The sequence below is a fragment of the Schistocerca piceifrons genome, chromosome X, assembly GCF_021461385.2.
Source record: "Schistocerca piceifrons isolate TAMUIC-IGC-003096 chromosome X, iqSchPice1.1, whole genome shotgun sequence".
NCBI lineage: Eukaryota > Metazoa > Arthropoda > Insecta > Orthoptera > Acrididae > Schistocerca > Schistocerca piceifrons.
The window spans coordinates 307,030,955-307,045,191 of record NC_060149.1 but is presented as its reverse complement, the minus strand read 5'-3'; the positions used below and the strand labels follow the sequence as shown (position 1 = coordinate 307,045,191).

At 36.8% G+C, this 14,237-nt stretch overlaps 1 protein-coding gene across 1 annotated transcript in view; it reads left to right on the top strand.

The window, feature by feature from the left end:
• LOC124721723 (glutamate receptor ionotropic, kainate 2-like) overlaps positions 1 to 14,237 on the top strand; it is a 541,952-nt gene that overhangs the window by 414,506 nt on the left and 113,209 nt on the right. Inside the window, exons 11-12 of the mRNA XM_047246817.1 lie at positions 6,784 to 6,868; positions 13,736 to 13,874. Of these exons, the coding sequence (XP_047102773.1) occupies positions 6,784 to 6,868; positions 13,736 to 13,874 (224 nt within the window). The remainder of the gene's footprint in view (positions 1 to 6,783; positions 6,869 to 13,735; positions 13,875 to 14,237) is intronic.

Genomic DNA, 14,237 nt, shown 5'->3' with positions numbered 1-14,237 from the left:
GCTGTGTACAGGCATTTATGGGACTATGGCATTTGTAGTGTGCCACTGTTTGTTTGTCCTCAACTGGATGGGGTGGGTGTTGAGAACATGCTGGATATGCTAGATGAAGAATGGCCATAAGTACCTGCTTTATAAGTGCCACTGTAAAGGTTCCTCAACCAATGGTATGACACCAGCTCAGGAGACAGCAATTCCACCAATTTTACACACAGAAGGTACATGCTCTGACACCTGTAGACTACCCTAGATGTCAGAATTTCTGTCAGTGATTACTCATGTGTTATGCTGCTGATCCACTGTTTGGTTGTCAGGTACTATTTATGGATGAGAGCCTCTTTATCTGTGTGGGTATTGTGAATGCTTCTAACATTCATATGTGACGTGTGGGCATATAAGAATCTTCACATTATTACACTATGACGATATCAACATCATTTTAAAATGAACATTTAGTGCACTATAGTAGACAATTAGTTACTCAGAATGCATGTTATCCCACAATGCCTGACTGGTGGAGGGGTGTAGACAGTTTTTGGATGATGAATTGTATGGTCTGCTTCATGATGTCCCACTTGCTACACAACCCAACTTATGGTGTATGCATGATGGTGTGCCTGCACATTTCAGTCAGGAGGAAAGGGAGTGTCACACTTTCACTTGTCCCAATAAGTGGATAGTTCATGCAGGACCAGTTGCTTGGCCCACCAGCTCTCCAGATATTAAGCCTTTAGTCATGTGCATTTGTGGCCATATCAGTGAGCTCCTGTATGATGTCTCAAATGACAATATAGCACAACTACAGCAGTGAATAAAAAAAGTCTGTGCAGCTGTGTGGAAAATGGGGTGAACAGAGCCTACAACACACTGAGATTGGTAAGACATTGAGCACATCACTGTATTCATCTTCATGGATATCATTTTGAAGATGTTATGAGGTAAATGTTCAGTACATAGTAATGTAGAATTTTTTGTCCCTTCATGTCATTGCTTTCAGAGAAGATTTAATTTTGCATTGTTTGTGATGCTCTACTCTACTGCATATCTTGGAAATAATCTTGGAAACAAAGCAATTTCAGACAAAACTTTATTAACATTTTATTCTTATTTTTATGCATATATTATGCCCAAAAAATGTCTACAGCTACTTTTGAATCACCTTGTGTAATATATAATATAGTGCATTTCCTTCTTTCAACACCTCTGCCATACTTCTATTTTCTGTAGATGCTTTGTCATTTTTCAACTTGCTGATTCTTTTCTTCAACTCATCTATTATAAATGCAAGTAACTTGTCTCCCTTCTTTTTCCCATTACCTTGCAAAATTCTACAAGTTGTAGTGGGTCTCCTTTCCTTTGGAAGAACATCCATCTTTTTAATAATTTGCCTTAAGTGGCCACTATGCTGCCATTCTCATCTGGATTAATGTTGAATTTCATTTGAATACCACTTCTCGAGATTTCCATCCTCATAAGAATCTCCTTGATTTGTTGGGGAAAAGTGGAGTTTTGCAGTGGTTAGACATTTCAGTAGGTATTGTACACAGTAGCTCAGCTTTCAAATTTGACTTTTCCATCAGTTAGCAAACAAGTACATGTATTTGTACACACACACACACACACACACACACACACACACACACACACACACGCACAAATTACTTACTTCATCATTTAATTGGATAATCATCCCCAGATCATTTAGTTATCACTGCACCACAATGAGATGAATCTTGGCTCTGGTTGACTTCAATCCTAACCTTAGCTTCCCATATTGAGAACACAAACCCCTTCCTTCATTCCCTATCAACCACCCCCATCTCATTACAACACTGTTGATGACACCTCATTATATGCCAATATCTCCCTTGCCCACAGCTTTACAGTATTGAGCACTACCTCTACCAATATCCTTCCAGCTCCAAATCCACCACTCTATTCCTTATAGATTTGACCTATTATTTCCTGAGCTATTGCTTCTTCTCCATTGAGTGGAAGATATACACGCAAATCTGTGACATGGCCATGGGCACCACCAAGGTATCATCTTGTGCATAACTGTTTATGGACTGTCTAGAGGAAACCATCCTAGCCATTCTGGTTCAGGTTCATCAATGATAACTTTATCATCTGGACCCAAGGCAAATACACTGTATCCAAATTCCCCTATGGTTTCAATACCTTCTCTCCCACCTATTCGTATAATTTACTAGGGCATGATAATAAAGCTATGCATCTGTATGTTTGTGTGTATGTATACCCTGTACTAGCAGGCTCTGAAGAAGGGCACTATTGGAAAGCTTTGAAACACTTCCCGTCATATATGTGGGCTTATTGGCTGCTCAGCACCTCAACTATGTGTTGGTTTTTTACTGTTACTCCTTCCATTAATATTAACATTGCAAACCTTTATTTTAAAAACAAAATGTAATTAACATTCCAATGACATATGTTATGTGAGGTACTCACCATCACAAATACTAATATCAAACATACAGGTCTTAGGAGGAAACCCATTGCCCTGCTTTGTATCACACCAGGCTCAGAAGTGAACACAGCACAGAAATAAAAATTAAATAACATCAAAATAAATATTGAGTGATGCCTGAAAAGTAAGTGATATTAAAGTGTAAGAGTTCCTTGCAGACTGGGGGAGTGGCTTTGTATGTAAAAAAACATGTATCACAGGACTGCACTGAACAGATATTTGAATGTTGTGCAGGGGCAGTCGAAAACTTCTAATTGTTGTTGTCCATAGGTCCCCTAACTCTGACTTCAGAGAATTTCTGCTCAAGCTAGGGAGTGTTCTTGATTCACTTTGTAGGAATTATCAGAAATTAGTTATATGTGTTGACTTCAATATAAATTTTGTATATGCTTGTGCAAGAAAAAGAATGCTGATAGAAACCCTAAATTCATATGATCCGGAGCAGACTGTATTTTTTCCAACTAGGGTGCATGGGAACAGTAGCATAGCCATAGACAATATTTTTAATCGTTCTTCATTACTAGATGGGCATTCTGTTAGTAAAAGCGTGAATGGCCTTTCAGACCATGATGCACAAATTTTAACACTAAAAGGCTTTTGTACTCAAACAAATGTCACATATAATTACAAACTATGTAGGAAAGTTAATCCAACAGGAATAGAGAGTTTTTTCAAACCTTGTTACATCTACATCTACATCTACATCCATACTCCGCAAGCCACCTGTGTGTGGCGGAGGGTACCTTGAGTACCTCTATCGGTTCTCCCTTCTTTTCCAGTCTCGTATTGTTCATGGAAAGAAGGATTGTCGGTATGCCTCTGTGTGGGCTCTAATCTCTCTGACTTTATCCTCATGGTCTCTTCGCGAGATATACGTAGGAGGGAGCAATATACTGCTTGACTCTTCGGTGAAGGTATGTTCTCGAAACTTTGACAAAAGCCCGTACCGAGCTACTGAGCATCTCTCCTGCAGAGTCTTCCACTGGAGTTTATCTGTCATCTCCGTAATGCTTTTGCGATTACTAAATGATCCTGTAACGAAGCACGCTGCTCTCCGTTGGATCTTCTCTATATCTTCTATCAACCCTATCTGGTCCGGATCCCACACTGCTGAGCAGTATTCAAGCAGTGGGCGAACAAGCGTACTGTAACCTACTTCCTTTGTTTTCGGATTGCATTTCCTTAGGATTCTTCCAATGAATCTCAGTCTGGCATCTGCTTTACCGACGATCAACATTATATGATCATTCCATTTTAAATCACTCCTAATGCGTACTCCCAGATAATTTATGGTATTAACTGCTTCCAGTTGCTGACCTGCTATTTTGTAGCTAAATGATAAAGGATCCATCTTTCTGTGTATTCGCAGCACATTACACTTGTCTACATTGAGATTCAATTGCCATTCCCTGCACCATGCGTCAATTCGCTGCAGATCCTCCTGCATTTCAGTACAATTTTCCATTGTTACAACCTCTCGATACACTACAGCATCATCCGCAAAAAGCCTCAGTGAATTTCCAATGTCATCCACAAGGTCATTTATGTATATTGTGAATAGCAACGGTCCTATGACACTCCCCTGCGGCACACCTGAAATCACTCTTACTTCGGAAGACTTCTCTCCATTGAGAATGACATGCTGCGTCCTGTTATCTAGGAACTCCTCAATCCAATCACACAATTGGTCAGATAGTCCATATGCTCTTACTTTGTTCATTAAACGACTGTGAGGTACTGGATGGGTTAAACAAAAGGCTTCAAATGTTAGGCATATTTTTTGGTTTAACTAAAGTGTTTGATTGTGTTGATCACAAAATATTGCTCCAGAAGTTGGACCATTACGGAATATGGGGAGTAGCTCACAATTGGTTCACCTCTTCCTTTAGCAACAGACAGCAAAAGGTCATTATTCACAATGTCGAGAACAAGAGTGGCAGGATGTTTATAGTGCCAATAACATAGATGATAAATATAATGCTTTCCTTATTACATTTCTCATGCTCTTTGAGAGTTGCTTTCCTTTAGAATGTTCTAGATGGGATACTAGCAGTAGTAATAGGCAGCCCGAGTGGCTGACTAGTGGTATAAGGATATCATGTAGAACAAAGTGGGAATTCAATCAAAATGTTAGAAGCAGTCACAGTCAAGCAACAGTAGACCATTACAAATAGTACTGCAAGGTGCTTAAAAATGTTATTAGCAAGTCAAAGAGTATATGGTATGCAAATAGAGTAGCTAATTCACAGGTTAAAATTAAAACCATATGGTCAGTTGTGAAGGAAGTGTCTGGTCAGCAGCACAAGGTCGACTATATTAAGTCAGTTTGCAGTAAAAATATTTCTGTTACTGATAAATTAGATATATGTACAGTATTTAACATTCATTTTCTGAGCATTGCTGGTGAATTAAATAAAAAATTAGTTTCTATAGGGAATCATATAACTTTCTTGGCAAATGCCTGTTCGAGATTGATGTCTGAAATACTCATCTGTGATATAGACAAATGGAGATTGAGTCAATAATTAAATCACTGAAGACTAGGGACTCTCATGAATATGATGGAGTGCCTAGCAGAATATTAAAGTACTGTGATGTGCATGTTATCCCCATATTTAGCCATATTTGTAATTTTTCCTTTTGTAATGGTCACTTTCCTGAATGATGAAAGCACTCAGTAGTAAAGCCACTTTATGGAAAGTGAGAAAAGGATAATTTAGTCAATTTTAGACTTGTTTCTATGCCATCACTGTTTGCTAAAGTTGTTAAAAAGGCTGTGTATGTAAGGATAATTGATCATCGTATATCACACAATTTGTTGTCATAAGTACAGTTCAGCCTTAGAAGTTGTTTAACAACTGAAAATGTTATATTCTTTTTTCTCTGTGAGGTACTGGATGGGTTAAACAAAAGGCTTCAAATGTTAGGCATATTTTTTGGTTTAACTAAAGTGTTTGATTGTGTTGATCACAAAATATTGCTCCAGAAGTTGGACCATTACGGAATATGGGGAGTAGCTCACAATTGGTTCACCTCTTCCTTTAGCAACAGACAGCAAAAGGTCATTATTCACAATGTTGAGAATGGCTGTGATGTGGGGTCTGAGTGGGATAAAGTCAAGTGGGAAGTGCTCCAGGGATCAGTGTTGTGGCCACTAGTGTTCCTTATTTATGTAAATGATTGCCCTCTAGTATTACGGGTAACTCTAAAACATTTCTGTTTACTGATGACACTAGCTTGGTAGTTAAGGATGATGTGTGCAATACTGACCCAGTTTCAAATAGTGCAGTTTATGACATAAGTTCATGGCTTTTAGAAAATAAAGAAATGCTAAATCACAGTAAGACTCTGTTTTTACAGTTTCTAACACACAATTCAACAAAACCTGATGTTTTAATTTCACAGAGTGGGCATATGATTAGTGAAACTGAACAGTTAAGATTTCTAGGTGTTCAGATAGATGGTAAACTCTCATGGAAAGCCCTTGCTCAGGATCTTGTTCAAAGACTCAGTACTGCCATTTTTATTATTCAAACGATATCTGAACTGAGTGATTTTTCAGCAGAAAAATTATTCTACTTTGCTTATTTTTTGGGGTAACTCTTCCCATTCCAAAAGGACATTTTTGGCTCAGAAACGGGCGGTTCCACCCATAAGGGGTGTAAGTTCACGAACCACTTATGGACCCCTCTTCACAAATCTGGGTATTTTGACATTGGCCTCTCAATATTTATATATTCCTTACTGTCATTTCTTGTTAACAATATTTGCTTATCCCCAAGAATAAGCAGCTTTCACTCAGTTAACACTCGGCAGAAATCATACCTGCATATGGATCAGACTTCCTTAACTCCTGTGCAGAAAGGTGCTTGAATTCAAAAATCTTAGCAGTAATCCATGTCCTTTTAAATCATAACTGAAGAGTTTCCTCATGGATCACCCCTTCTATTCTGTTGACAAGTTCCTTGAAAAATTAAGCTGATTCTTGTTCTATTGTTGATTGTATTTACTTAAACTTATGGATTGGCTTCTTTTGGTTCATAAATATTTTATTTTTATCTGTTATTACTTCTATGTTGTAATTTCGTACACTGACACTTTCCATGACCTTGGAGATTTGCTCCTCAATTTGGTCATATGGAACTTGATGCATGTAAAAAAAAAAAAATGTATATCACAACTTTACATTTATTTTATTAGTCTTTGTACTCTTATAATGGTGAGTCATTTATGTCACACTACCTGTGATTATACTTTATTTTTTTCTTTGTAATATCATTATATTTTTTACATTACAGAATGCAGATTTGGCTATCACAGACTTGACAATTACAGCTGAACGGGAGAGTGCTGTGGATTTTACTATGCCGTTCATGAATTTAGGTATGCGATTTATTTGTAAATAAAGTTTCACACCAGTGATGATGTTATTTCAAATACCTTTCAGCCACTCTATGAGATACTGACACAAGTGATGAGAGAGGATCAACAGTTCTGAATTAGAGAATATGTTATCTGAATGGAAACATAGTGGTTGGTTAGATGTGACTGACAACCTAGCAAATGAAATATTTCTAGATTTCTTATTACAAAAAGGAAAATGTATATCCAAGTAAGGGAAGTGACTAAAAATAAAAGTGACAAACAAAATTTTTTATTTTCATTTTTTTGTTGATTAATCTGTTGTTTGTGATGTTTCTGTGTAGCTGATTGCCTCAATCTGTACATCTATTTCATAGTGTTTTGCCAATGTAATTTATCATCGTATCCTGTCATTTCTTGTTTAATGGGTGTGTCAATTTAAGGCAGCACTTAGTAAAACATTGCCCTTCCACTACCTTTCTCATTCCACTATACACTGATTTTCTATGCTGTTGCTGCTCATTTGGAACATGTCTAAATTTCATCCTTAATGTAGTTGTCAGGATGGCATAAGCTGTCAATACTGAACTCCACTACTACTCCACAGATATACTGCCTCATTATGGCAGTCATATGAATGAGAGTACTATGAAAAATTTTCGCTCAACACATAGAACTCTCTTGGCAATAATCACAAGAAGATTGCAGCAAGTATCTCACTGGTATATCATGAAATAAATTTATACTGTGTTTGCTAAACACACTGTTATTTCACAAACAATGATAAGTTACAATCTGGGGTACCACTAGGCCTACTGAAGTAAACATAAATATACGTAAAGAAGAATATAACTTATAAAATTCCAAACTGAGGTAACTAAAGGTCTCAAAATAATTAAGAGAATAATAAGTTATCTACTAGAGTGGTGAAGACTTACTATACAGACAGACATTGGCTATCAGTTCGGTTACAAATACAGTTAAAGAATAAAGAATTGCTAGCAGCTTTATAACTATAAAAGGTGAAAACAGAGATATATACTCAACAATGGAAGATAAAATCAAAATAGGAATCTTCAATCATACCAGCATTTTCATTTCAACGATATACATGACTTATAAAAATTATGTACATTAACACATTTCAGCCAAAGCCAGATTCAGTTTTTTCTGATAAGAAAATAAAAATGTGTAATGAGAAATGTACATTGAGACTGCTAGTGTTCCCCGACACCACTGAACCTTCAGGTTTGTTTGATGTTGCTAGTTTGTCCTCGCCCAAGGGGTGATTCACGGAAGGTGGAGGGTTCACGGATTTCTAGGCAGAGGGCAAATTTGGGTATTGGTTGGATGTCTCTTGCCATTTGCCTTAAAAAAAGTGAAATGTTGTCCCTCAATGAAATTACTATTCAGTAAGCCTGAGCCACTTCAGTTTTTTGGACAGGAGATAATTATCAGAGGCAGATAATTAGTTCCTCGAGGAAGTAGCAGCTAGGTCAGAAAGAATTTCAATGAAGTTAGTCTGACTGTCAGTGGATCTAATCTTATATGTGGAGAAGGCTCTGCAGCAGGTATTCAGCACAGTGGGTGCCAACAGCTGCAAAATTGTTGTTCATATTGACACCAGTGATGCCTGTTGCCTTGGTGCGGAGACTGTAAGTCTCAATCCTTAGGCTGTATCAGTTGTATATATAACCCTGGTTGCAACTTTATTTCTTCATCTATTCTATCATGTGGTGAATTGTAGTCAGGCGCACAACATTCAGAAAGCAGTTTCTTGAGTGGTAGAATACATTTGGCATCACATGATGGAGTTTTTGGAGTATAAAAACTACCCTGTATACCACATGAGGATATAACTGTATGAGAAAACAGGGCCATGAGCAGGCCTCTTGTAATTTTTGTAAAGGAAATAAACATCATTGCAAGTCAGAAAGCGGAAATATTAAAAAAAGAAGGTATTAGAAAACCACAGAATCATTTTGTATAAGGTTTTTGAATTACTTTAGCTCATTAAAATTAACATCAAACTGCAGTGAAAATTATATTCTGTCAAATAGTCTTTACGGCCAGCCGCGGTGGTCTAGCGGTTCTGGCGCTGCAGTCCGGAACCGCGGGACTGCTACGGTCGCAGGTTCGAATCCTGCCTCGGGCATGGGTGTGTGTGATGTCCTTAGGTTAGTTAGGTTTAAGTAGTTCTAAGTTCTAGGAGACTTATGACCTAAGATGTTGAGTCCCATAGTGCTCAGAGCCATTTGAACCAAATAGTCTTTACACCAATGGTAGTTGTTAAAAAGTATCAGATTGGCAAAAATATTCAGAGAAAGCTTGGAAAATCATCTAAGGTACTTAAATTAATCATGCCACAGGGATGAGAAGAGATTTAAAACTGCTGTGCCTGTACTGGAAGATGCAGTTAATTAGAACAGGAGCTGGGGTCCAGTAATCTTATGCCATTGCACGAAACATATTTTCTATCAATTATCTTGAGTAGTTAATGAGACACACAACTCACAAGGGTTTTGTTTAAGATAATGCACAGATAAGAATCAGTGACCACAAGGTTACTGTAGCATCATTCAAAATTGAATGAAATTTAATGTACCAAGAAAATGATGAATAAATACTTGAGCAGTCATCAGAAAACATTTATGCAGTGGAGGGGGAATTGTGGATATGGAGTGGCAGTGTGTGTGTGCGTGGGGGGGGGGGGGGGGGGGGTTGGGAGGTAAGGGGCAGAGATGGTGGGAGCAAAATGTGGACAAAAAAACAGGGAGAGATGTTACACAATAGGTGTTGTTCAATACAGAGATCCTTAATCAAATAATTATGAGATTCACAATACAAAATGAGCCACAAACATATTACTTCCTACAATATATATCTTTTGCAACTTAGATTTTTATAGGTGGAGGGCATAAAGCTTGTCTTGGAGTACACACCATGTAAATGGAACAGAAAATACAGAAAATCATTATAGTACACTATGCCACTGTTTTCTAGTACACAGTGTGGGTATAAGAGGATACTTTAATACTGGTTTTGGGGATTTGCTATGGCTTTAAGTTCTGTTGACTGTTTGCAGGGAATTTCTGATGGTGAAGGAAGTGAAATTTGTCAGTGAAGTAAGGTTACAGCTTCAAATGTCTTAAACTTTAGAATGGAAATGTATTAACAGTTAATGAATTAACACTTTTCAAGAAATGATCGAATGTATAATTGTATGTTTAGAATACACAGGAGACAGAAGTGAGGAAATGCAAAAATTTATGTGCAGTGTTAGGAGAACACTTTTTTCCACAATTTCCATAGATACGCAACAAATATTATGCACATACCTGTGCATAATTAAGCAATGTATTCAAGTTCTTATGGACAACAGAAAGTCATCTAACCATGAACAATAAATTCAGGAAAGAAAGTTCAAGACAGCATATTAATTTAGCAAAAACTTCCATCACGCTTAGTTCTCTGATCTGCTTATACTTTATGTGAAATGGAGATGATTAAGATAATATTAGATTTAATTGAAGATCCTCCCCTGACAGTTTGCTCATGCATCATCAAAGTTCCTGAAATACTTTGTTAACAACTCTGGATGGGTAGCTGTTAGGTGTGAACAGCCTTGTAAGGTTGGTAGCACAGCTGGGACACTACTACACTACTACAGAGGCACAATAAATGTTTTACAATGAGTATCCCATTATTAATGGCAGACATTAATTAGTTAGTTAACTTCATGTTTCATGGTTCACTTGCATGATAAATCATTATGAAGTAGGATGAGTCATTTTACATTCATGTTTCAAATTAAGTAGTAAATATTGATACATGTTGAAAATTTATAGTGCTCAACATGTGGCCATAATTACAAATTAATCTGCAGTGTGAATGTATAATGATCTAACTTCTATCAAAAATTATATTACTGCAAATGTGGCATACTCATCATTGAAACAAAAAACTGTGACTGATGTATTGTAGAACAGCCACACTTTGTTTTCATTGATTAATATGAAATTAATGAAAAGGCCATTCCAGTTGCTTTGTAGAACTTTATTTAATCCACAACAAGTTTCAACTTCTATGATAAGCCATTATCAAATTGTTCTGAAACTGTCATAAATATGTTGATACATATGCATACATAAATGAAGATGAAAATGAAGGTGTACATATGGACTTTTGTTAAGAAACAGAAATTTATGATGACCTAAAAAATACAAAAGAAAACACTCTTAATGAGCAGAGCACACTTAAAAGCTTGAGATTCTTGGACATCTGCCACCCTATTATTCATAATTTCTGTGATGTTACTCCACTAATTCATAATTGTATCTAGATGGTGTTTAGATGTTTCTGAACTCACTCTGTAAGCATTCCATGATACATCCAAGCTACACTGGTATCCAAGCTGTGCTAACAACCCCTGAAGTTCCCTGTAGTTCAATTTTTGCACACCAAAAACCTAATTCTACACCTGACATGGGTGCCTGGTCCACTGCAACTGTGTTACAGTTTTATTAAAAGAAATATTGCTAGTCTCTTCCTTACAAAACATACAAACTAGAATTCTCAGACATGTCAGAACATAAATCTTCACAAACTCAAAGAATAATTATAATGTAATGACTTAAAAAAGTCTTGAGACAACCATAACCTCACGATAACATTACACAAGCAAGATTTTAAATATACCAGACTTTTGCTTTGGTCCTTACTTCTCCACTATAAGTTTTATAATGTATCTGTACATATGCACTGCCGGAAAAAAATTAATACACATTTTTAGAGGTTTCTATTTCACTCACAGTTTATTGTTGCAACAGTGCATATGGAGTACATGAAATGATTACATTTGCAGATCAATAGCACAAATGGTGCTGAGTTACCAACTATCTACCCATGCTGAAACACCTATATTAGTATGTGGTGTAGCCTCCATGAGTGGCAATGCAGGCAATGACCTGGCATCCAGTCGATTGTACAGATGGCGAATACTGTCCTGAGATGTGTTATTTCCTGCCTCCTCGATCTGTTTGTGTAGTTCGGTAAGAGTTGTTGGCTGATGAGTTGCATGAATCACTTCTCAACCCATCATATACCATACATGCTTGACTGGAGACAAGTCTGGAGATCATGCTGGTCTGGAAAGTTGCTGCATGGTTTTCAGAGCATTTTGAGTTTTATGCACAGTGTTTGGCTGAGTGTTATCATATTAGAACAACACACCACCTCCCTGTTGCAATAATGACAAAAGAATGGGTCTAACAACATTCTGCATGTCCCAAACAATGATTAGTGCCCCCTCCAGAAACACCAAAGGTGTAGTTCATTGCACCCCAAAACATAAGGCCCAGGATGGGACCAGTTGTCTTGGATGAATGCACTCTGTGTGTGAGCATTCACCAGGTTTACGTCATATGCACAAATAACTATCACTTTTATGCAGGCAGAATCTGCTTTTATTGCTGAAAACCATGCCATGCTATTCCATCTTCCAAATGATTCTCTGACAGCACCAGTCAAGCCATGCACATCAACACTGTTGCGTGAGCAGTAGATGTGCTAGAGATGAATGTTCCTGTTGTCCAACTTCTAATAATTGGTTTTCAACTGTCCATATTGACACATCTGGTCTCACAAGCCCTCTTATCTGTTCTATGATAGCTTTATGATCTGCTACTGCTGTCCCTACAGTATGACGATCCCGGGAAACATGTCTGTGCTGCGGGGATATCCAGAACATCATCTATGGCTGTGAGAATGTTCACATAACCACTGATAAAAGAATCGCTGTGCAACTGATACAGCACATCCAACTTGTGTAGCAGTTGTATAAAAGGATCATCTTGCTCCTTGGAAGGCTACAATTTGATCCCTTTCAAACTTGCTCAGCTGACCATAGGAAGCATGAGTGCATCTCTGTGACACTGTTGTCTGCTTGCTTCACATATTTGCACCACAGTGGCCCTACTGGCTGTGAGCATTCCCTATCGAAGGGTGGACACAGATACCACTATACTATCTGTTTGCAGACAATGCTGAAATCATTATTAGTACATCTGCTACCCCCATGTGGCATATGCCATAATTGGATTAAAATCAATGTCGTCCTTCTAGGTGTACTAATTTTTTTCCAGCAGTATACATATGTAAGCCTCATTTCATTGTCTTCAGTTATGTAGATGTATAGTTATGTACATGTATCGTTATGTACATGCGTGTATCAATCATAATTATGGCAGTTTCGGAACCAGTTGACAATGGCTTAACATAAAAGACAAAGCTGGTAGTAGACAAAATAGAGTTCTAAAGAGCACCTGGAGTGTCCTTTTCTCTAAACAAATAAACAGTCATGCAGCACATGGAGAAACTTCCAGTATGAAATTATTCTTCCAAATTTAACATAAGGATCCATTGTCATATAATTTATATTTTTATTAGCTTCTTGCATCATTACAGGAAAAATGATGTTGGGACTAGCATAGGTGAAGTGGTCATGGAGCTTAAAGAATTACAGTAAGAATGTAAATATGTGGAAATCAAGTTAATTATTCAATAATACCAGGAAGAGTCTGAAAAAGTGATGTGTATTTGCAATTTATTTGACCCATATTTTTTTTTTTTTTTTTTTTTTTTTAGAAATATGAGTTAATTTTAGCTCTTCTGAGAATGTAAGAGCATGTTTAACCATGCTCTCTATATTAATAAAATATGAGTTGCTTCTCCAGTTGAGACTAGTGTCAGGATTTTAAATGTTTTTTGTTTCAATAATCTATAACCCATAAACAACTTCTACAATATACAGAATGAATGAAGAATTTAATTTACAGTAGGCTTACTTAATTTTTTTTTGGTTTCTGTAAATACAAATACTTTTTCCAGGTATTGCTATCCTGTACAAGAAACCAATGAAGGCTGCACCAAAGCTATTTTCATTTATGGATCCTTTCTCCAAGGATGTTTGGATTGTAATGTTTGCAGCTTACATAGGAGTATCTCTTATGCTCTTTGTAATGGGCAGGTAAAATTTTTTTTGTAAATTACTAATGTGGTCTGCTTATTTTTGTATCATAGAGTTACATTTTTTTGATTCTTCATAACTGTTAAAGCTAAATAATTGTTATCCTAAATGCACTTAGTTAGCAATGTGCCAATAGAAATAAAACCTCTTAATAACTATGTGGTAAGTTTTTATTTGGTCCTGTTGCTTCACATTTATTTCAAAGCAGGTACTTGTATTTATAAAGTTGATTCAGAATCATACAGTATTGTGTTACAGTTAAGGAGAACATTAGAGTATACTTATATTCAAACATTTTGCATATTACTGGTGTGAATATTTACATATAATGCTGAGACATGAAGCACATTGGACACATTATTA